Below are 22,055 nucleotides of genomic sequence, written 5' to 3'. Positions count from 1 at the left end.
GCCGTGCTTTCAAAGCTTAGCCCGATATTGCTACCGCTGTAGAACCAGTGAGCTGTCAGTGATTCTTTGTATCCGGTCCAGAGAGCAGCTCTTTCAGCGTGATACCACCCTCTCCGATCAAGCGAGAACGGCTAGTCGGCGCGGTGTCCGAGGCCGAGTTCATTCAGGCACATATCCACCGGGATCTCCGGGAGGGGCTAGCTGAAGAGGTAGAACAGGGACTACTGATCACCATCCAGAAGCATGCTACTGAAGTATCGCCATGGTTAGAGCTCATGCAGTGGCCGAAATACCTTCAAGGCCACAGCTTTTCTGAAGTAGCAAGTCTGGGTATCCTACCTGATTCTTCTTGCAAGCCACTGCTTGTCGTGTTCGTGCAGAGTATGGAACGATTACTCAAACGTGCATATCATACCATCCAGGACCTGCAAATTAACGAGTCTGACCAAATCCGAATCGACAGCTTTGTCTCGCGTCCGCGCATTTGGGAATGGCCGATCATAGTGGATCTAAAACCATCCACATACACCCGGTACCAGCAGGTATGACAACGACTGATTTGTTTCGCCTACCGCAGTAGTCGGCCAGATCGGGAGATCATCCTGCGCCACCAGGTAATGACCATTCAACTTCCCAAATTAGACCAGATGGAGGATCTTGGTATGCAACCACTGGCAGAGCCATCACCAGCAGTCCAGCATCCAACTTGGCGCAACGTCTCCGCGAGGCCAATCATCAATTATCCGTCGGGTATTTACTCGGAAATTTTATCTAACACCCGACAAGTGCCTGGCTTCGCGCATGCAAGAGTTATTTGATTTTGTACGAAAGTCGGTGAGATAGCTCGCTAGATATCAACGTAAGATCAGCGGCGTTATTTGATCCCTATGAGTCTATTCTCTCTTACGCGCGGTCTCAAGATGAAGTTCTGCGGCCTCGAGCTTGACTTCGATGCCTAATATTCGGCTACCTCCTTTTCTAATCAGTCACTGAGGCCTGTGGATTGAACAGTTGCCGCGTTTCGTCCAATTCAACTACTAGGTCCCATCGTGCACGTTGAATCTGGTCATTTCCTTGCCCTGCTAGTGTCATGGCAGATTCCCGCAAGGACAGCGACATGTATTGCTTTAGTAGAGCGCCAACCGCTTCATCTCCCGCTTATCCCACCACCTCTAATAAAACTCAAAATACGGCGGATAGTTCTTCTGGGGCTGACTCGGACAATGGCTCCATCCGGCTTGATCGTTCCTGCCACTCGTGCGAATTGAAAAGAAAGGAGGCCCTTGCTGTTTCGTACGTAAATGAGTCAACTCACTCCTGCTTTGGTCGGATTTTTTAAGACTGACGGTGCCTCAAGGTGTGAGTTCTGCAGACTGAGAAAGGTCAAATGTGGTACGTCCTAGCGACCGTTGCGAAAAGTCGATGAAGCTAACAAATCTTAATTAGATAGAGTGCGACCAACCTGCGGCTGGTGCTTCCGCAATGGTAAGCTATGTGAGTATAAGGCACGAAAAAAGCCCGGTCTGAGGGCGAATTATGGAAAAGAGTTAGAACAACGGCTAGGTAAGGGTGCACTCCATGACTATGGGTTCAAAGTCTTATTTCGCTTCAGATAGACTAGAAGAAGTTGTCATGGGGCAAGCTAGACTGATCGAAATGTATATCCTACAAAGACATCTCTCTACCAGCAACGGGATGTCGCAGTCTGGGCTGCCCTCCTGCAGCGCCTCGTCGAAATCTTCAGAAGTCAATAGCATGAGGCCGGGAACTTATCCCTATTTCAGAGACGCGTCTCCTTGGGTGACGCTGTCTCCTTGTTATGCAGATACGTCAATCTCCACCTCCCCGCTTCCACTGGCTGACCAGATGGTACCGAAGAATCTGCAAATTGGCGAACGGCAGTCGTCAGTGAGCACATTGGCCCCAACACCAAACACGAACTTCAACGACTACATCGTTGATGAATTATCGCTCACCACCCTAGTCAATCTCTTTGCTGATTGATATTCATTCACTGTGGATCCAAATCTTTATCTTATATTATATGAATGACCCTGTACTCAATCTCGCGTGCCCTCTATAGATGAGACTGCGTTCAAGCCCATTCTCTCGCCAAATTTGATTAATTTACAGAGTTCATTTTGTTCGAATGCGCCACGGGAACATCTATTGCTACTTTTGAAGATAGACAATCAATTTCATATAATCAGTGCCCAGAGGGTCATGCAGTATTCATCATAAATTTTCATAGTTGTCAACAAATGGATACATCTATTACTTCCCAATTTATTGCACAGACGAGGTACAAACATGACTTGAAGACGTAATAGTTAGTTTTCACATATATACCAGGTCTGATTTACGGTTAGAGAAGAAAAAATACCCCATCGTATAAGGCCCCGGTGGAAGGACCATGGCCACCTGCAACACGCAAGTCGAATTTGAAGGCCGCATAAATGGGCGTTCCTTGCGAAGGCGCCACTACAGGCACTGATCTTTTCGTTACCGAGGGTCATCCCTGGGAGGGTCAGGCTGCATATACTGAATGCTATCGCAGCTTAGAAATCGCATGACAGTGAAGTTATAATGTCCATGATCTACAATGGTGATGCGTGGGCCTCAAGAGCCATCTAGGCCAGTTAGTGCTTCGAATTGCGAGGAATTGCGTGTCACTTCTCAATTCTTGTGCCGCATGCGGTCGTGCCCTTTGGTATGTAGCAATCTAAAAACCAAATGCAGGACATCTGGTTGTTTGATCGGGCGAAATGGTTGAATTTAAAGCGATCTTTCATTTGCGCAGATTGCCCTGGTCCCCGCTCCGATTTTAGATACCTCGCACGTTCCCTCAGACTTGAAGGTGACGCCACCTCTATCACGGTTATATTGAGCGGTCGAGATTGTTCCGATATCAACTAGCATTGAAGACTCTGGCATTGTCCATGTCCATTTGGCTCTATGGAAATATGGAGGAAGTGCTGCACATAGCATCATACCCGTTGCGCCTCCTTCGGAATAGGCCATACTGGAGTTCCTGTGACTTGTTAGGTTTTCATATCAATGCATATTTCCCATCGATCCAACCCTCGCAGCTGAAACACACACAAGCATTGTATTTTGTAAGTTGTCATCAACTCTTTGGTTGTCTTGACACCATCTTGTCAATATAAACCAGTAGTGTCCAAATACTATTCCTCGATATGACTCATTGACGTACATATCCCCTCTGCTTAACTTTGGCCTAGGAAGGGAGGATACTCTGCCAGCTGGTCAATGATTCCGTATAAATTGTATTTGATGATTTGTCGAAAACCTTATTAAATTGTCATCTAAATCTCACATGGAACATATTTAGAAATATTAGTTTAATATGCAAGTCCACGAGCCAACGGTGTCCACCGATACAATGAAAGCAGCTCTCTGCGTCGTGCTTTGCGTTCATCCCATGAGGAAGCTCCGGCCTGCTGAGCATCATACAGCATAGATCTGAACACTTTGCGGAAGGTTTTCTATTACCAGTAAGATTATTGCGTGGAGTGTTGGAGTGTTTGAAGCTATAGAGGTCTTACCTGAAAGGTCGTATCTAATGTGACAACACTCACCTCATGCGCGCGAATAATAGTCTCACACACTTCCTCGACTGATCGATTTGGACCAAGCTCTGGCATTCGATCCATGAAAAGAATGAGAATAAACTTCCCTGGAGAAGATAGATGCCGAATAGGTAAGGCATAAAGGTCATCTCCGGGTCCATAGAGAGGATTTGGGAGACCATACTGGTCGCACTAAGGGCATGCGAGGCACATATCAAGAAGTTTTCCGACGTAATCCAATCGTCGTTATCTTCCATCATCGAGATCGGGTCCCATTTACCGCGCAGCAGGATATAAAAGACGTGTAATAAATAGGTGCTGTAGATTTTTACCAACGGCAGGTTGGGGTCCTTGTTTGCAGCATGTGACGGCGAACCGAAGGACTCCACGCCGCCGGACGAGCCTTCACTAGGTTGTTGAGCAAATAGAGGGTCGGTTGCATGATTGGAGCAAAAGGGACCGGTCTGGCCTTCCAAGTCGAGAAGCTCTTGTTCACGTTGGGAAATCATGACCTCGATTCGGCGAATTGCATCAAGAGAAATAAACTGCCCAAGAGTGGGATGGCCGCGGAGATGATGCAAGTCGATGATATGCCCTAGTACCCTAGCCAGTGGTAAGAAATATTCAAAAAAGCCAGTTCCAGAGATTTGTGTTGGGGGGCCTAATGGACAGGCATGGATACTATTCAGATCTGCCGTATCGAGTGACTGCCATAATCCCTCGGGCAACGGGGTCCGCACACAGAAGGTACCCTCGGGAAGACTCAGTCGCATGTTGAAGGATAGAGCTAAATGTCGATCTAAGCAGTAGATAAGCCAAAATAGACGACGTCTCTCTTCTTTGCTGACAAGCCATCTCCGGAATGTGGAGTCGCCGTTGTAAAGCCCGCGAAATACAGGACCCAGGTCAATGTCCTGATCTTCCACACTGAGCCCACTGGCTCGAACAAGCCGCATTAACTTATCGTGCCACTTGAGGGTGTCAGCTTTATAATTTCCGCCAGATATGACAACGGTCAGTATAGCAACGGCAAGAATAATATCCGTTGATCCGAGTTGTCGTGGTAATATTGCTTTGCTTGTCGTCTGCCGATCCGGAGCTGAGTGAGATTGCGTTGGGGAGTTGCCGCTAGGGTGTGAATGGAATTGCCACCCATCTAGAAGAATTCAGCACTATTAATAAAATATCCATCGAGCGAAGAACGGCTTGACAGCCTACCTGATGTGCGAAAATAATTGTCTGGGTCTTCAGCCTGCAATAAGTCCAATGACAGACGGTAAAGATCCACACTCATTCGTTCACGCGCCCCCGGAGTGTCGAAAATCTTCAGGTCAGCAGTCTGTGTGACACAGTAAAGAATAACTGTGAGCAAGGCGGGAGAGGTTGGTCGGGGATCTGTAGGGTGCAGGACGTATGATGGATGTAAAACATGCGCTAGCATATATGGGGACGCGGATTTGAATAAGGATTTATCCTCTTGGTTGAAATAAATCTCTAGCATTTCAGAAGCATCTTCGGCAGAGAGAATGCCATACAGAGAAGGGACCAGCGTCTCAAGGCAGGGGTATGGCTGCCTCATTGAAACATCGTCGGCAAAAGCGTCCGAGACACTAAAAATGGCTTCTGGCAGGCTGGGCAAGGCGGGTTGGTGTTCTAGGGAATACTTTGAGACAGATGACGTTAGCAGCTTTTAAAGGTCTTCCCAGGCGAAAACTATCTAACTGATATTTGCAAATAGAAACTTACTCGATCAGGAGTCAGGGCCGTCTGGATTGCATCTGTTCGTGCGCTGTTCAGTGTGTTCTGAAAATACCCTTCCAAAACGTCGTTTTGAGCGGGGAAGGGTGGATTGGTGATCCTGGTCCCAAATGTTGCTGTGGCGGTTGGATTCGTGACATGTGTCACGCCTTTTCTACTGGCTTCCATTCCAAGGATATGGCCTGCAGGTGGTGACATGCCATGAGAGCCGTCTGGTAGTGGCGTATTACTCGAGACCATTGTATATGGAGGAGTTGCAGCCAAATTCTGTGGTGAGCCGCATCCAGATAAGGATGTTTCATCCCGTCGTAGGTTTCGACTTGAATCTGACCGGGGGCGACGGCCACGTTTCCGGACAACCTTGGTGTAATGGCAAGACACACTGCGCTCTACTTATTGTAGTTAGAAGGATCAAAGAAAGCACTGTGCTGATAATGATCTTGATTTTCAGCATACCTGCGCATCGATGACTTCACGCAGAGTGATTAGCATAGGCATCGGCTAAATTACCAGGAGCACTTACCACGGTCGCTCACCGTCACAACGTTGTTTAGAGTGAGCGCATGGGTCGCATGCTCGCAGCACACGCGGTTGACTTCGATGAGCCATGTGGTTGTTTGAAATATTAGTCGCACGAATGGGCAAAGGGTCGAACTTAAAAAGGGCGGGCGCGGAGAAAGGAATGCGGGGAGAACTGGTGGGGACCTTCCCGGGATCAGTGACCTGACTGCCTTATCCGGGAGCTCTCGACTTCCATGGCGCAGCCACCGGCAAGACTAGGAAAATTGTCTAGTGAATTTTGACTCTCGCCGAGCGCCGAATATGGCGTGTGGCAAAGGTAGGGTTTCTATATCCAAATTGGAACTTAAGGATGGGTGGAGGAAAAGACCGACCAAATTTCCCGTGTGGCCAAACATATATCCAGATTCTTTAAATATTTTCCATTTAGAGTAAAAATTCTACATATGGTATGCAGGAGTCGCTCTATTGATCTATACTGGGCAAAATCACAGTGCGGCGGCCACTGGTCTTTTGGCGGCCACATCCCATCCGTCGCCTGGACTGGGGAAACAAAAGTCGTACCATGACCCCAAAATTTCCCGCACGGCAGCCTGGAGATCTTCCTCCCCTTCCAGCTTGCTCGACCCGAAGTCTGTGGATGGGCCGGCATCTACCGTCCAGAGCCATCGCGGTTCATTAGATATTCGAAGGACCTGTCGAGCAGTTGCAAGATTGTCCTCCAACTCTGCAATGGAAGTGACTCCCATGATGGTGGTGACACGGAGATCGGTAGTTGATTCGGACTGAGCACGACGGATGGAATGCCGTAATGCCAATGCTGCTAACGACTCCCCTTGCCCGGCAACATACTCAGCTGCCTCTTTTGCCGCAAGTCGCAAGCCTGGAGGCGCAGGATGAAAGTCCCCCAGGTCCCCAACTGGCACACCGTTGGCTCGAAGGAGGCCAATGGCCAGCGGGCTTGAGTTGCAAACACAGGAAACTCCAGCTTCCCGAAGCGCTGCTAGACCTTCTCTAGCTAAGCGATCATTTTGTAAAGTCATTTGCGCCCAGTTTTGCACGATGTCAAGCGGCCTGGAATACTCTTCACGGACACGGCGTGCGATGCGGGTAAGAACGTCGATACAATATCCCGAGATTCCAACATACTTGATACGGCCCTCGCGGACCATATCTAGTAGGACCCCAACAGCTTGCAGAACCTCTTCGTCGGGGACAAATTCAACATCGTGGCAAAAGACGACATCCAGGTAACTGGTACGTAACCGTTGAAGTGAGCGCAGGACTGATTGTCGCACCCAGGCTGGCGAGTAATCAAACTGAGTCGCCGTGATGCGGCCGACCTTTGTCATCAACAGATATTGGTCTCGAGAGTAATGAAGAGCGAAATCAGGATGTGAAAGCGCTTCACCAAGAAGTAACTCGGATGGATGATAGTAAGCGGAGGTGTCGATGGCTCGCAAACCCAGCTGGAACGCGCGTTTTAACACTTCCAATGCTTGAGCCGAATTGGGATTCCGGAATACTTGATAACTAAACCCCGCCCCTCCTAGAATAAGTGGGGGTAGCAGTCGCGACAGGGGCGTCGAAGCCTCCGACAAATTCATTTTGAGGCCGTGGATGACTTTTCTGGTTCAGTTACTTAGAATATTTGCGAGTCCTCCGGTTTGTCAATTTATTCAAAGGAAGCAACAACAATCTTCCTGGAGAATCACGGCCATTCGCCCGAACACTGACCACAAAAGAATTTTACCCGCAAGCAAGCCGACGTATTGTGTAAAGTTGAATAGACTTTCTGTCACGAAAATGCAAATATCCGACAAGAATATGATCTTTGGGGTTTTTTGGCAGCTCTCGTCCTGTCCGTTGCACGTATTGCCATTGCCTGGTTGTAAATACCCGACGGAAAAATGACTAATAGAGACTTTTTGGTGGCTTCAGTCTTTTCCGGTGCGCGCCTGGCTTCGCTTGCCTGTGAATATGTGAATACCCGATTCCGGTGTATTTCACAGCCAGATATACGACCACTTTCGTCGACAATATGAGCACGACATAACTACAGGGTCGCATCTGCTTGATTTAACTCGATTGGATACTCAATTCACCATGACTTCAATTACTGGCTTCACTTCTCATGATGTTCGATTTCCAGTAAGTACACAGGTTCTAATATCGTGGCATTCGTGGAACTAACCTAAGTAGACTTCCTTAGACCAAGTTGGTTCAGATGGAATGAATACAGGCCCCGATTATTCGGCCGCGTACTGTATTTTGCAGACAGACTCCGAGCATAGCGGCCACGGAATGGTCAGTCCCAGAAATTCCCTAATGACGCCTGAAGAAATCTCTAATTGCTATCGCAGACTTTCACGATTGGTCGAGGAAATGACCTCGTATGCAAGGCGATAGATCTCATTGCGCCGTTGATCGTCCATCGGACGCTGGAGGAGCTGGTGCGAGACTGGGCACAGACATGGCGCTATCTCACATCGGACTCGCAGCTGCGATGGATAGGACCCGAGAAAGGGGTGATCCATATGGCTCTGGGTGCAGTCGTCAATGCCATTTGGGATCTGTGGGGCAAAGCTGAGCGGAAGCCAGTGTGGAAGCTTGTGGCCGATATGACTCCAGAGGAGGTAGTACGGTGTATCGACTTCCGCTATCTCACTGATGCAATCACGCCTGAAGAGGCCATTCAGATGCTTCGTGAAACGCAGTCTGGAAAGGCAGAGCGCATGGCAGAAGTGATGGACAACCGTGCCGTATCCGCTTACACCACGAGCGCCGGCTGGCTTGGATATAGTAAGGACAAGATGCGAGGACTGTTGCTGAAGAACTTGGCCGAAGGCTTCAAGCATTTCAAACTCAAGGTCGGAGGATCAGTCGAGGAAGACCGAGAGCGACTTCAGTTGGCCCGAGAGGTGATAGGTTACGATAAAGGAAATGTGCTGATGATTGATGCCAACCAAGTTTGGTCCGTACCTGAAGCTATCAGTTATGTGAGTGCCCTGGCCGAGTTCCAGCCGTGGTTTATCGAGGAGCCTACATCGCCTGATGATATCCTGGGCCATGCCGCGATTAGGAAGGCACTGCGGGGCACGGTGGGAGTTGCGACTGGAGAGATGGTGCAGAACCGTATAGTGTTCAAACAGTTGCTACAGGCTGGTGCGGTTGACGTCTTACAACCGGATGCCTGTCGCGTTGGCGGCGTGAACGAAGTCTTGGCCATCCTATTGCTAGCTCGGAAGTTCAAGGTTCCGATTGTGCCCCACTCAGGAGGCGTTGGTCTTCCTGAATACACATCGCATTTAAGCACAATCGATTATTTGGTGGTAAGCGGGCAGAAGAGCATCTTGGAATATGTGGATCACCTCCATGAACACTTCCTTGAGCCTACTCAGACAGCAGATGGGTACTATGTCACACCAAAGGCGCCAGGGTACAGTGTGGAGATGAAAACAGAGACTTTGGAGAGATATAGCTTCCCTGGGGGGCCGCAGAGTTGGTGGAGAAGCGATGAAGCCAAAAGCATCCTCAACGGAGACAGGACGTTGGCCCCATTTTAGCACGTTGCACCGTCACGGAATTGGAAGAATTACTGTGCTCCAGGCTGCCTAGAATACATTTTTCCTCTGGTGTATCTTTTCTTCAACAATATGGTACCAAAATTTTAAACACTGGGACACCCTTTAGAGTAATAAATGACTCTAGTGATTAGTAAATGATCCAACCTCAGCACCGCAATGCAAGTAACCCTGTTGGTACAGATTTACCGCCGAGGAGGTTCAGTTACACTTATTGTTTTCGCTCTTGTGTCCTGGGGACATCATCATGGTCCAAATGTGAAGCAGGAGAGTTCAGATCGGTTCTAGAAATGGACAGTTGACTTCCCAGGCTGAACCAAGGTGCAGACTGCGAAGTAACGGCACATCTAATTCTTTCGAGAGTTTGGTGAAATTTCTACGTATGTCTCCCCTTATGCGGCGTCTTTCCTAGACGCTTAAAAACTCTGAACTTTTCTGAAGGTCCACTGTTGTAACGCCGTGCGATTATATGATGTGGTTGTTGCAGTAAGAGGTTGTACCTTCGGGCGAATACACGAAGCATTATTGAGGGGCAGATGGAGAATATTACTAGACGCTAGTTTTGACCCATATTCTGTATCCATAGGTAAACCGCAGGCATATAGAACGATAGCATCACCCACAGAGAAATGTTGGTCATGTGTTCCCTTGCCCAAAAACGACCCTATTGGTGTCTTGGCCTTTCTTATACCAACCATTAATGTAGCAAATCTTCCCCTAACGCTCCAAATCGCATACCTGTGCGCGTAGTGTCGCTTTCCGTGACCTCCAGCGTCCTTACACTGTGCTAATGTCACGTCGCTCCAAACTCTTCTTCACAGGATTTGGAGCAGAGAAGACCTCTTCCAGCACTTCAAGGGTTCGCTCTTTTGTCTCCGGGAACCAGAAGTCGATTACGACCATTTCAATAAGGTCCCACGCAATAAACACAGCGTAGAAGTAATATTTGAGCTTCTCAAACGCAGGTCCAGAGCTGCGTTGAATAACCGCACCGCTGATGTTAGACAATAAATTTCTAACTGCAATGCCCTTGGCAAAGGTATTGGTCGTCAGCGTCTCGGCGATATACATACTTTGCAGCGGCGTCCAACCAAAAGAAAACACAATGCCAAAGAGGTAGATGAAAGCAACTGAGGTATTAGCAGCGCTGGAGTGAGCAGGATCTTCGTAGGACAACTTGGAAGTCCCCAAAATGATGGCAAATGCAACAGAGCAGAACAGAAGCGAGTAAATCATTAGTGGCAGACGGCCGATACAGTCCGTGACACAGATGTTATCAAACAGAGAATAGGACTAATGCCGTTGAGTAAAAGCTGTGTTTTGACAGATCCAATTCCTGCACTTTCGACCATCCCCGGGAGATATTAGCTGGTCAGACTGATTCCGGAAATTTGATCGAAACATGCCAAGCCGGCTACACAAATAAACCGGCGACGAATGGAGTGGGTATTGAGCAACTCGCGATAGTCCCACCATTTTCGGCTGGAGTCTGAATCACCGACAGTTACCTGATGCCCCATCTCCTTGACTTTGAAGGATGACAATTGGGTGCGAAGCATCGCCTTCTCCATGATAGCGCGCGATAACTCGGATAGCCTCTTCTGTGCGGTCCTGCGCCATGGGCTAACGAGGAGATTCTGGCAAGAATCAAATACCAATTACGACAATCACAGACGAGATAAGCTGGCACCAAATTGGAATTCGGAACCGTACGGCTGAGAGATACTTTGGCAGCCGTAGGCGACCTAACTAGTAACGATAGAGCCGATGTACCAGGTGCAGTTGTACAACGCAGTCAAGGTTCCGCGCCACGCTGGATGAGCCATTTCAGCAAGATAGTAGGGAGCACTGACACAGCAAAAGCTGACTCCAAAACCGAGGATAAATTGACCCGCAAGGAACTTTCGATGGGATGTGGCAGGTGCTTGGATGCAAGTGCCGATGATGATAATGGCGGCCCTAGTGAACATGCCCTTGCGGCGCCCGGAGATATCGGTGACCGGACCAGAGAGAATCACCGCAGGAATAGAGCCAATGTTATAGATAGCAAATACCAATCCAGTGCTTGATAACGCAGTTTTCCTGTAGGCAATTGCTCTGATTAGAAGATGCAGCAGCTTCACTCACTGTGGGTCGAGACTTACATGTGGAAAAAGTCTCGGTACGTCGTCGTCGCATTTAATCCGCCCATCAGTGATCCATCGTAGCCATTCAAGCATCCACAGAGATATGTGATCATCAGGCAGCCGTACAGCCGGAACATGCTGGCGGTCCACGGACTGCACTTTGTCGATTCTACCGCCTCAGCCAGCTGGATGGCATCGCTGGTTTGCTGCAGATCTTTCTCATTGCACTCGACTCCATCCCTACCCCCTTCAAACCGCACGAGCGTTGGTCTAGGCTCAGTGGTCATTTTGGAAGAGACTGGAAATTTCACGCTATGCCCGTTTCGAAATTTGAGTGCAGAGCTCGAATTTTTCAAGGAAAACCGGCGGTGCATCACGATATTTATGGATTTTTCGACGGCAAGCTCATGAAAAATCCCGTCTCACATTCAGGAACGTGCTGATAATCGGATGTCGAATAGAGTTCAGCCTGCGCTATCTTCCTGACAGAACAGTAGCTTGAATATTCGGGTTGACACCAAGTTCAGGCTAGACATTACTTCGATCTTTTTCGGAAGCCATTGGCCATAATTTTCCAGAATCAATGTCGGCTACAGGCTCTCTTAGTTGTGATTTTCAGGGGGTGTCCCCTGTCGTCTTAGTTCAAACACCCCAAGGTCGTTCACCATTTTTCAGCAGGCCCAAGGAATCGGTCGGTAGGCGAGGGCTGAATGATCTGGCTCCGCTAGTGTACCGCTGCATATTGACTTTCTTTTGATGGACGAGTTGAGGGGAGATCTCCGATTGATCTCATTTCCGGGCGATCGCTTGCAACCACCAGCTCTCGCAGCGTACAACTATACGAGATGTCCGGCATAGTTGGGTTCTGCTCCGGTCAGCCGTCACCACAAACAGACAAGCGCACAGACCAGGCAAGATCTCTTGAGTCTCTCTGAACGTGTTCGGCTCCTCTACCCCCAGGAACAGCTTCTCCAGCAGCAGCCTCCCCCAGAATCCACCCATCTACCAGCCATGATTGTCAATGTACCGTACAGAGGGCCCCACTGCCCAAACGTGGCTTTCTGGATAAGTGTGACCCCCACACAATTAATTCTTTCAGATCAGTGCCAATGACATGCTGCTCGTGATCGGTGTTATTTCTGCCCTCGAGGATACTGGGCCCGAAGCTGGAGATACAAGATGAGCTTACTACGAAGGATACACTTCTAACTCGCCATATCTTTAGTAAGGTAGGTCGACATTTGTTTCTTAGCCTCCTATCTGGAGCGAGCATGCATCCTGTCTTTCGACCTATGCTCTATGCTTTCAAAAGTCCCCGATGGTGGTGCCTGGTATGGAATACACTCTACAATTATGTAGAACTTCAAGCTCCGTAAAGACACGATGAGAAGCAAGCATGACGTGTGTTCCTGCCCCCAATCAAGGAAGAGTCGGTTGTTTGAGATATTTAAGCCGTTACCCACGACTATACCTTTTGAAGGAGTAGAATCTTCCATTCTCCGTCAAGATAGGAGTTTACATACACTCCAACACGTCCAGCTCCGAAACCAGAGCCAATGACCGGGAAAACCTGCGTATCTTTCGGCGGAACAAGATCGTTCCTCAAGCATTTCCTCAAGCATGTAGTTGTTGCCGATGGCCGTTGGGGCGTCGATTATACGCCATCCTCTCTTGTAGCGCCCGCAATTAACAGCGACAGCGAGGGGAACGGAAACTCTCCTGCCGACCTCACCGATAAGACAAGCATAACAGTTCCAGGCCATTGGCAGCCGGCAGCTCCAGGGTTTGGTCGCCAAATACACGAATACCATCTCCGCTTTTGCTTGCGGCCCGCCGCATATTAGTGATTTGCACGACTAGTGCAATGATCGAAATCGAGACCAGACGAGGAGTCAGAAATGCGGGGAGAAGCTGTGGAGACTCACTGTGAGACTGAAGCGTTCGCAGCTGGGGCAACTGGGCGGAGCTTCCAGAACCATTAGCCCGGTACTGGTTGTACAAGTTTGAACGTTAAACACGTATTGAAAACCGCAGATTCCCACTTTTAGGTATCGAACCAGACCATGTCAAGAGTTAGCAGAAATTAAATTTGTAGACGAAGCTAAATAGCATCCTCACTCCCAAAATTTTCCTGAGAGTAGTGTTCTTTCTTCTTCTCTCCTAGGCTGAAGTCCCATTTCGCCATACATCTCTTCCAGTATTTTCTCTCTCCAAAAATTGAGGGAATTGAACAGAATTGAAGCCCTTAAGTTCATGACGGGAGAATCGCCGCGGTCTGAGTTCTGATTCCGATGCGGGTAAATTAGACCTCAACATTGATTTCGTAGGACTCTATCGGATAATAACGATAACAACGATTTAACGAATTTATTGACATCGGTCACACCGATGCATACAATTTAGCCGAACGGAATATTTCAGTACGGATTATTATTCAGTACGCACGCCAATGCTTCAGTGGCTTCAGCATGTGGAATGTGAAGAGTGCATCGAGTCGCAAATTGAGCGGAACGATCCTTCAGCGGCTCTTTCGTCCCCGACGATATATTTCTCCGGGTATTGGCCCGATGTTCGCCTATCAAAGCGTAGAGCGTTCGGAGGCTGATTTAACTTTCGAGGGAAGAGTAGCGGTAATATATACTATCACTCCATTGGTAGTGAGTTCTTCCTGAGTATATTACATAATCCTGATCCCCCGTTATCCATTTGTGGGGAGAAATGATATGCGCCAATCGGCGAATTTGTGAAGAAATATTGGCCAAGTCAAAACATGGAGCAGGATACAGAGGACCCCACAGCTATCTTCCTGTTCGAACCAAGCGAGGACGCAGGCTAATACTACTTCTGTAGCACCCGTTGCGGGCCACCAATCCCGTACGAGTGAACGGGGCCGGTTTTGTTTACCCCGCGTGATTCATCTCACTGGTGCTAAGCCGCGTGGGTCTCGTTGTGTAATCCGCGCATGGCGCATATGACCATTCAGAACCTCACTAGAGTTAATCCTGACGTTTGTAATTTCTATGAGATATCGGCGTCAGCGAAACACTCCTTCCAAAAAATATAAATACCCCTGCCATTTCTCATATCTGAAAGACTTGGGATCCATCCATTCTTCTGGACGCATCTTTCGTTACCTTCTTACCTTGTCTGCGTGCACTAGTCCCCGGAGCAAATATGTGCGCCTTCTGGAAAAAGCGTACCTTTAGGGTGCGCGATAACAACAGAACGCCTGCGGCAGAATTGACACTCCGACAATCGTTGTATCCGATTTGCCTCGTTACCATCCTCTTTTTCCTCTGGGGCTTTTCGTATGGCCTGCTCGATACCTTGAACAAGCATTTCCAGAATACGCTCGGAATTTCCAAAGCGCGTTCCTCGGGTTTACAGGCTGCTTACTTTGGGTGAGTCACATGACATCCATGGAAATAAAGTTGTGCTGACTAGACCTAGCGCTTATCCCTTAGCGTCGCTTGGGCACGCAGCCTGGATCCTTCGCCGCTATGGCTATCGGGCGGTTTTTATCTGGGGTCTGTTCCTTTATGGTAAGCGTTGTTAATGGCAAGTAAAGAAGCAGAGCTAACGTCGACATAAAAGGAGTGGGTGCTCTCCTTGCTATTCCCGCAATCAAAGCGCATTCCTTTGGAGGCTTTTGTGCGTGCATCTTTATCATCGGAAACGGACTCGGTTCGTTGGAGACGGCAGCAAATCCATATATCGCCGGTAGGTGCATGTGATAGCAGAGAGATAATTTTTTGAAACTTCCACTGACTTTGAATTTAGTCTGTGGGCCTCCTAGGCATTCTGAGATCCGCATCAACATTTCTCAGGCATTCAACGGTGTCGGATCTGTGGTAGCGCCGGTTCTCGGATCCTACGTCCTTTTCGACTTCGACGACCAGCGGGCTCTACAGAATGTTCAGTGGATCTATACAGCCATTGCAATCTTTGTCTTCGGCCTCGGTCTGATTTTCTTCGTTTCTACAATTCCTGAAATTACGGACGCGGATATGGAGTATCAGTCTCGACAGACCAATGATGGAGAAAACGATATGCCCCTCAGAAAGCATTATCGTCTCTTCCATGCAGCATTTGCGCAGTTTTGCTACTGTGGCTCGCAAGTCGCCATTGCGGGGTGAGCCTCTACCTGATAAGAGAGATCAATAAGCAGAGTCATAAGATTGCTAATCGTTCTCAAGATACTTTATTAACTATGTGACTGAGACACGCCCTGGCACAGATTCCAGCCTTGGCAGTAAATTCCTCGCTGGTGCCCAGGCCGCTTTCGCTGTTGGCCGGTTTTTTGGAGTGTTCCTAATGCATTTCTTCAGACCCCGTTGGATCTACGGGATTTTCATGACTATGTGCATTGTTTTTCTCGCCCCGTCCATCACCCAAAAAGGGAACACGGGTATGTCAATGCTGTATATCACACTATTCTTCGAGTCGATCTGTTTCCCAACCATTGTTGCTCTTGGCATGCGTGGACTGGGCCGTCATACGAAAAGAGGCTCAGGATTCATCATTGGTGGAGTTATAGGAGGCGCTTGTGTTCCGCCGCTGCTAGGAGCAACAGCAGACCTCCACAGCACGGCGTTTGCTATGGTTGTCCCCCTCTGCTTTTTTGTTGTATCTTGGTCGTATCCTCTATGCGTCAACTTCGTGCCGTCGTATCGCGATTGCGTCGATGCTTACACCACCACCGACGTTGGCGTCCAACCGCACGAAAGCAATGTTGACGAAGAGAAAACTAGTAAGCCAGTGGTACAACTGACAGAAGAACTGTAGATGGAAGTTGCTATGAAGAGACATTTGGGGGGACCTAAAGTCATTGACTTTCACACTCTAGTGTACTCCTTAGGCCATTCAATCCATCAATCAATCGACACTATGAACCTGTTGCAGCCTAACTAGTGGCGTAAGGGCTATGCAGGCGCTCCTTCCGGCGGAAGCAAGAGTGATCCGAACGCCAGCCCACACGCATGAAACAGTAAATACATAGGAAAACGGCGTATTGCCTAGTAAAAAAGCCCAAAAAAAGTACCGAAACGCCCTGCAAGCCCTCAGTCCCGCGATATATCTCTCAATCCGCCCTCACATTGGCCTGCCGCTTCCTCTGCACCTCCATCCCCGGTATCCCTCCTGCTTCGTTCTCGATTGGTGGCGTTCGTCGTCGACTGGCGTGTTGACTTGTTGGATGTATTCTTCCACGACCTCTTGGTTAGCCGTGGGCTTGGCGTTCCTCCTACCCAGCGTCTTCACCCCCTGTGCCGTCGCCAGATCATCCTGGCGGATCGTTTCCTTCGCCCTGCGGGGGCTCTGGCTCGATTTCGACGTGCCGGAACTGTCCCACAAGGCCTGTTTGAAGCATGAATTTCCTGCGAGTGTGATACGATTGCATCGTAATCCGTCGAATCCCCCGATCGGTCATCCGGATCTTGCCAAGGAAGGTCTGCCTCAAATCAGCGTACACAGGCACTGCATTAAGATATGTCTCAGGGTTTGAGACCCTTCTCCACAGTAACACTTATCTGATTCGATTGCCTTGGTTTTGAACAGAAAGTGATTCAGTGCGATCCGTATCGACCGCATCTGAATCAACACGGAGGTGTAGGGCTTCGAAAGAGATTCGAACAGCCGAAGCACCTTCTTGTCTGGAGCTTTGACCAACCGCTGGTTCGGTTTGCCAGTTCGCTCCTTTGCCCACTCTTGTGCCCATCTCTCTTTGATGCGCGGCCGCACTCGACGCTTCGCGGTCGCTGCTAGAAGGACTCGACCCGCGGTCGTCACCGACCACGCAAGTTTGCAATACCTGCAGACTACTACGGCCTACAGCAAACGTTTGGCTCGCTGGGTCGATGAGTTTCAAGAGTATGATCTGAAGATTCAGTATCGGAAGGGATCGGACGGAGTAGCCCCGGATACGCTGAGCAGGAGGCCAGTTTCGTTGGAGATGGCCCTGCCAACGTATCCTAATCCCGGCCGATTTGGGACGTTACTCTTGCCGCAACTCTGACAGAATCGCTAACTGTCGGTAAAGTCCCCGAAAATTAATAGTTGGAAGCGACCGTGCGATTCCTCGACACAGGGGAGTTGCCATCTCGTAAATCTGTTGCTAAGGCTGTCTAACGGTATGCGGCTTATTTGAGCTTTCGCAGCTATCCGGATAAGAACGCATCAGACCGACAGCTCGTTTTTACCTACGACGACGGGCTTGTTGCACCGTATTTAGAGCCTGTCCTTCGTGGAGACCTTGTGAACCGTATATATTTAGAATTTGGCCACTTAGGGTAGCCTAGCCTGAATGGAGTCATCCGCCCGCGGGTGTGGTGGCGACAAATGCGAAGAGACATTGAAAATGCAGCACATTCGTGCCCGAATTGTTAAGTTATGCAGGGTTCCAAGCAGTCTCTGGAGAGGGAAACCCCTTAGTATATAGTGACCTTAAGGATCCGTCCGTTCTAACGCTGGGGAATTAACCTGATTGGTGTCCTACCCATAACCCCTATCTGGCAATTAAATTGCCAGATAGGGGCTTTATAGCAATTCAGACTTGTTGATATCCAATTGGTGCGGACCATGTTTTACTAAGCAGCATTTCCGACTGTTATGAGCCCGATTCGCCAGTAAGAGGGCTATATTCGTCAATTGAATCGAATTGAAGCTATACGCAAGGTTTATCCGCGGTAGCTAACCGGCCTGATGTCTGCCCCTTACCCCTGACCTTCCTATCGATCGAAACGACTGCACACGAACGCGAGCAATATGGAGTCAACCGCTGTCTCCGCCATAAAGGGCGATAAACTGAAGGATTCAGCGCAATGGAGGAATTGGTTCGCACGAATCAAGATATACGCACGCCAGAAGAAGGTGTGGGATCTGGTGAACCCTCAGATTGAGGAAGACTATCAGGAAGAACCCATTCGCGAGCTACGAATGCCTTAGTATCCAGAAAACGGCAGCGAAGCAGATAAACGTATATGCAGGGATCGTATGGATATCTATAAGATTCAATCGGCTAAATCGGAGCAACAGAGAAAGAGCCTAGACGCAGTTAACGAATGGATCATTACCAACCTGGATCCTACCTACTATACGCGTCTGCTTAACTATGAGACCCTATATCAACGGCTTGTGTGTCTTGAGAAGCGATTCGCACGATCAGCTGCGACAGAAGAAGCGATTCGAGTGCAATGGCAACGCGTTTGTGCACTGCCGCTAAGAAAGTGAGCTAATATTGATATTTGGATCGACGAATGGGACGCCCTGAGAGAGCAGGCAGTTAGTCTCGATCTACCAGAGGCTAAGAATGCGAATAAGGATTTCCTTCGAGCTGTGAAGGGTATACTACCGGTTTGGTGGCAGTCCTAATATCGATCGATCGTTACTAAGAGGAATGGGATACTCGCGACCTGCTAGAGCATTTCCGTGGAGCCTATCATGAGCTATACCCATAGGGAGCCACCGTCAGCACAATCTCAAAGGCATCCTTTTCGAAACTGCAAGGCTTCGAGGAACCTGGATCAGAGCAACCGCTGGAACAACAGCCGCCGCAGCAGCCGCCACGAGAGCGTTCCTTAGTACCTATCCCTAAGCGTTGGTGCCTATGGGGTAATAAGGTATATAAGCCCTGGTACTGCTGGACGATCAACAGAGATGCATACCCTGAAAAGGAAGTGATAAAGGAGAAGGCGAAGCGTGTGGAAGAACGTCTTGCGAAGGACCCTGGCTGGAAAGCCTGGATAGAGAAAGCTATTAAGGAGCACAACGAAAAGAATGGAATCACCACCAAAACGGCTAATATCACCCAATTGTATGGCTCCTTCTTCACCACGGATTTTCCAATGAAACAGGTGTATCAAAGCGTGAAGGCTACAGGAGATGCCGACGATACGATTCGACAGCGATGGTTCCTCGATACTGCATCATCAGTGCATATATGCAACCAGATAAACCTGTTCACCACGTTTACACCAAAGGAATTAAGCCTAAAGACAGGTGATTCGATTACTGCAGTGAAGGCATTGGAAGTGCGATAATGACAGGAGTCGGCCCTTGATGGCTCAATCAGGCCGATTCAGCTCAGCAACGTCTTATATTCACCTCATTTCCGAATTTGATGTTATATGCAGGCCTGAAGAAGAAGGGTTTAAAGTGGGATGAGGATAACCAGTGTATCAAGGATTCCAATGGCAAACTAGTTATCAATGTGCGTCTCAACGAAGCGTTGGATATATGGGCATTCGACCAACCGAAGGAGCAACTCCTACTAGAGGACGTTGCCCTTATATACGCGTATCTAGTGCGTATATCGGTGAAACCACTGATTTCAGAGGCCTCAGCAGATCGTTGGCACCGTCGATTAGCCCACGTTTCCACGCGTGTGATGAAGAAGACTGCCGAAATGGTAAATGGTGTCAAAATCAACGAAGATCTGGCAGAAACAGAAGATGAAGGGGAGCTTTGCTAGGTCTGCAACCCATCTCACGCACCAAATCAGATCTCACGACGACCAATTGGCCAGACCTTTGGGAGATACGGCCGAATTCACTTCGATCTGGTCCAATTTCCACCTGCTTACAATCGTCACCAATGGATGACCTATTTCTACGTTGAAGGCATTCGATTCCACTGGCTATACACGTATGAGGCAAAATGGCAGTGTAAAGATGCTATTCGGAAGTTCATCGCTCTTATCAAGAACTGGTGGAATATACTAATCAAGGCAGTCCACTATGATAACGAATCAGCCCCACGTGATGAGGTCGAGGGTCTCCTAAGCAACGTTGGCATTGTCGTCTCGCATAGTATTCCTTATCATCCTGAGCAAAACAGCCCTGCTGAACGCTCTGGGGGAGTGATTTTGACTATGTCGAGACACCTTCAAATAGAGAGCAATCTGCTAAGGCAACTGTGGCCTGAGATGGTGAGCGCTGCTGTATGGATCCTTAATCGAATCCCTACCCACCTGAAGCAGGAGAATCGCTGGATTGTGCCGTGTGATAAAGCACGAAGGGATTTCGGCGGCGAAAGGATGAAGAAGGCTAATCTAGCTAACCTACGCGTGTATAGCTGGCTGTGGTACTGCCGAATTCGCAATATCCTAAAGCTCCAAAAGACTACCCCGCGTGCAGAAATTGGTTTCCTCGTTGGCTATGTCGCATCAAATGTGTGGAAGATCTGGTTCCCTGCAAGGAGAAAGATTGAAGTCGTACGAGATGCACACTTGGACGAATCGAGGAAATGGAAGCCTGATATGGATTACTGGGAAGAGAGGGCCCCTTCCTGAGCCTGAACCGACGATTTTGACCGAGAAAGAGCAACAAGAGGTGATCCGTGAGAAAATTGGAATCCCTACTGAATCAGTCTACCGGAACACACAGGAGGATATGCAGGAAGGCCAGCAGGAAGGCCAGCAGGGAGCTATCCTTCTAGAAGAAAGTGATGAGCACCAGGAAGCTCACGATCGTATACCTCAGGAGGTGGATGCACCACTAATCACCCCGGAACCTGACGGAGGAGGACACCTACTGGTAGACTATGATCCTCCGAATGATACCCTGGCTGGATCGTTTCCGACGGAAGAGCTACCAGAATTGCCACCGAGTCCGCTGGAGGAACAGAATGCTATACAATTTGGCCCTGCCGCTGTTCAGGGGGTGGACCAGCAGACAATTTCCTAGACTGAAGACCAGAACATCTGCGAGGAGGAAGATCAGCCGACAGAGACAAACCCCCCGCACGAAGGCCTTACCGAGGAGCTAAATCCTACTATAGAAGACTATGACACACTCTCCGACAGCGAGCAGCAGCTATATGCTGAGCTGCACACACGAAGAAATGACGGCATCGACACTGCGAATATCATAGATGGAAGCAGAAGAAGAAGGCCGCGAGCAGACCCCGATTATCACACGTACGCAACCGTGCCGATAGAAGAAGATCCACCAGAGCTACTGCGCACATTCGCCGCAGTGCTAAACACGGAGAAGCCAATTCAACGTCACCGAGACGATTTACCCCCTGCACCTGATGGTTGGAAGGAGATGATGAAGCACCCGATGGCCGAAGGCTTTCTAGCCGCCTGTGCAATGGAAATACGATCGCTGCAGGAGAAATCGACATTTACCGTCACGAATCGACCGAAAGATGTGTCAAAGCAGATCCTACCACTCCGATGGGTATTCACATACAAATTTGACCAAGACGGCTATCTGTTGAAGCTAAAAGCACGTATCTGTGTGCGAGGAGACCTCGAAACGATATCCTCTGAAGACAAAAGAGCTGTGATACTCGCAGCGAGGGCAGTAAGGCTTATCTTTGCCTTAGTTGCAGCATTTAACCTTGACCTACGCTAGCGTGATGCAGTGACTGCATTCCTGAATAGCCCGCTACCAACCGAAACCTACACAAAGATGCCTGAAGGATTTGAACAGCTAGGGATGTGCTGGAAGCTTAATCGTGCGCTATACGGCCTGCGT

General features: G+C 49.0%; 9 protein-coding genes across 9 annotated transcripts; 5 read left to right on the top strand and 4 right to left on the bottom strand.

Annotated features, from left to right (window-relative positions):
• Nucleotides 1-3,595: 3,595 nt before the first annotated feature.
• On the bottom strand, nucleotides 3,596-5,957 carry N7473_000034 (uncharacterized protein; the record flags this gene model as incomplete). Its single annotated transcript, XM_057145974.1, has 5 exons — nucleotides 3,596-4,746; nucleotides 4,809-5,253; nucleotides 5,337-5,737; nucleotides 5,805-5,818; nucleotides 5,872-5,957. 5 exons carry the CDS (start codon nucleotides 5,955-5,957, stop codon nucleotides 3,596-3,598), a joined length of 2,097 nt encoding a protein of 698 aa, XP_057013860.1.
• Nucleotides 5,958-6,355: 398 nt separating this feature from the next.
• N7473_000033 (uncharacterized protein) lies at nucleotides 6,356-7,474 on the bottom strand (the record flags this gene model as incomplete). The annotated part of the gene is made up of 1 exon (XM_057145973.1): nucleotides 6,356-7,474. One exon carries the CDS (start codon nucleotides 7,472-7,474, stop codon nucleotides 6,356-6,358), a length of 1,119 nt encoding a protein of 372 aa, XP_057013859.1.
• A 499-nt stretch (nucleotides 7,475-7,973) lies between these two features.
• Nucleotides 7,974-9,433, top strand: N7473_000032 (uncharacterized protein; the record flags this gene model as incomplete). Its single annotated transcript, XM_057145972.1, has 3 exons — nucleotides 7,974-8,018; nucleotides 8,070-8,174; nucleotides 8,231-9,433. 3 exons carry the CDS (start codon nucleotides 7,974-7,976, stop codon nucleotides 9,431-9,433), a joined length of 1,353 nt encoding a protein of 450 aa, XP_057013858.1.
• A 795-nt stretch (nucleotides 9,434-10,228) lies between these two features.
• Nucleotides 10,229-10,687, bottom strand: N7473_000031 (uncharacterized protein; the record flags this gene model as incomplete). Its single annotated transcript, XM_057145971.1, has 1 exon — nucleotides 10,229-10,687. One exon carries the CDS (start codon nucleotides 10,685-10,687, stop codon nucleotides 10,229-10,231), a length of 459 nt encoding a protein of 152 aa, XP_057013857.1.
• A 509-nt stretch (nucleotides 10,688-11,196) lies between these two features.
• N7473_000030 (uncharacterized protein) lies at nucleotides 11,197-11,864 on the bottom strand (the record flags this gene model as incomplete). Its single annotated transcript, XM_057145970.1, has 2 exons — nucleotides 11,197-11,533; nucleotides 11,596-11,864. 2 exons carry the CDS (start codon nucleotides 11,862-11,864, stop codon nucleotides 11,197-11,199), a joined length of 606 nt encoding a protein of 201 aa, XP_057013856.1.
• A 2,887-nt stretch (nucleotides 11,865-14,751) lies between these two features.
• Nucleotides 14,752-16,362, top strand: N7473_000029 (l-fucose permease; the record flags this gene model as incomplete). The annotated part of the gene is made up of 5 exons (XM_057145969.1): nucleotides 14,752-14,978; nucleotides 15,028-15,119; nucleotides 15,172-15,297; nucleotides 15,358-15,709; nucleotides 15,774-16,362. 5 exons carry the CDS (start codon nucleotides 14,752-14,754, stop codon nucleotides 16,360-16,362), a joined length of 1,386 nt encoding a protein of 461 aa, XP_057013855.1.
• Nucleotides 16,363-18,339: 1,977 nt separating this feature from the next.
• N7473_000028 (uncharacterized protein) lies at nucleotides 18,340-18,519 on the top strand (the record flags this gene model as incomplete). Its single annotated transcript, XM_057145968.1, has 1 exon — nucleotides 18,340-18,519. The coding sequence occupies one exon, from the start codon at nucleotides 18,340-18,342 to the stop codon at nucleotides 18,517-18,519; it is 180 nt and encodes a 59-aa protein (XP_057013854.1).
• A 248-nt stretch (nucleotides 18,520-18,767) lies between these two features.
• On the top strand, nucleotides 18,768-19,613 carry N7473_000027 (uncharacterized protein; the record flags this gene model as incomplete). The annotated part of the gene is made up of 2 exons (XM_057145967.1): nucleotides 18,768-18,800; nucleotides 19,032-19,613. The coding sequence occupies 2 exons, from the start codon at nucleotides 18,768-18,770 to the stop codon at nucleotides 19,611-19,613; spliced, it is 615 nt and encodes a 204-aa protein (XP_057013853.1).
• A 1,350-nt stretch (nucleotides 19,614-20,963) lies between these two features.
• On the top strand, nucleotides 20,964-21,257 carry N7473_000026 (uncharacterized protein; the record flags this gene model as incomplete). The annotated part of the gene is made up of 1 exon (XM_057145966.1): nucleotides 20,964-21,257. The coding sequence occupies one exon, from the start codon at nucleotides 20,964-20,966 to the stop codon at nucleotides 21,255-21,257; it is 294 nt and encodes a 97-aa protein (XP_057013852.1).
• Nucleotides 21,258-22,055: the final 798 nt, after the last annotated feature.

The sequence above is a fragment of the Penicillium subrubescens genome (assembly GCF_028828155.1).
Source record: "Penicillium subrubescens strain IBT 31985 chromosome Unknown utg000001l_segment0_segment0, whole genome shotgun sequence".
NCBI classification, from domain to species: domain Eukaryota; kingdom Fungi; phylum Ascomycota; class Eurotiomycetes; order Eurotiales; family Aspergillaceae; genus Penicillium; species Penicillium subrubescens.
Note: the sequence above shows the minus strand (reverse complement) of the source record. Positions and strands in the feature narration are given on the sequence as shown.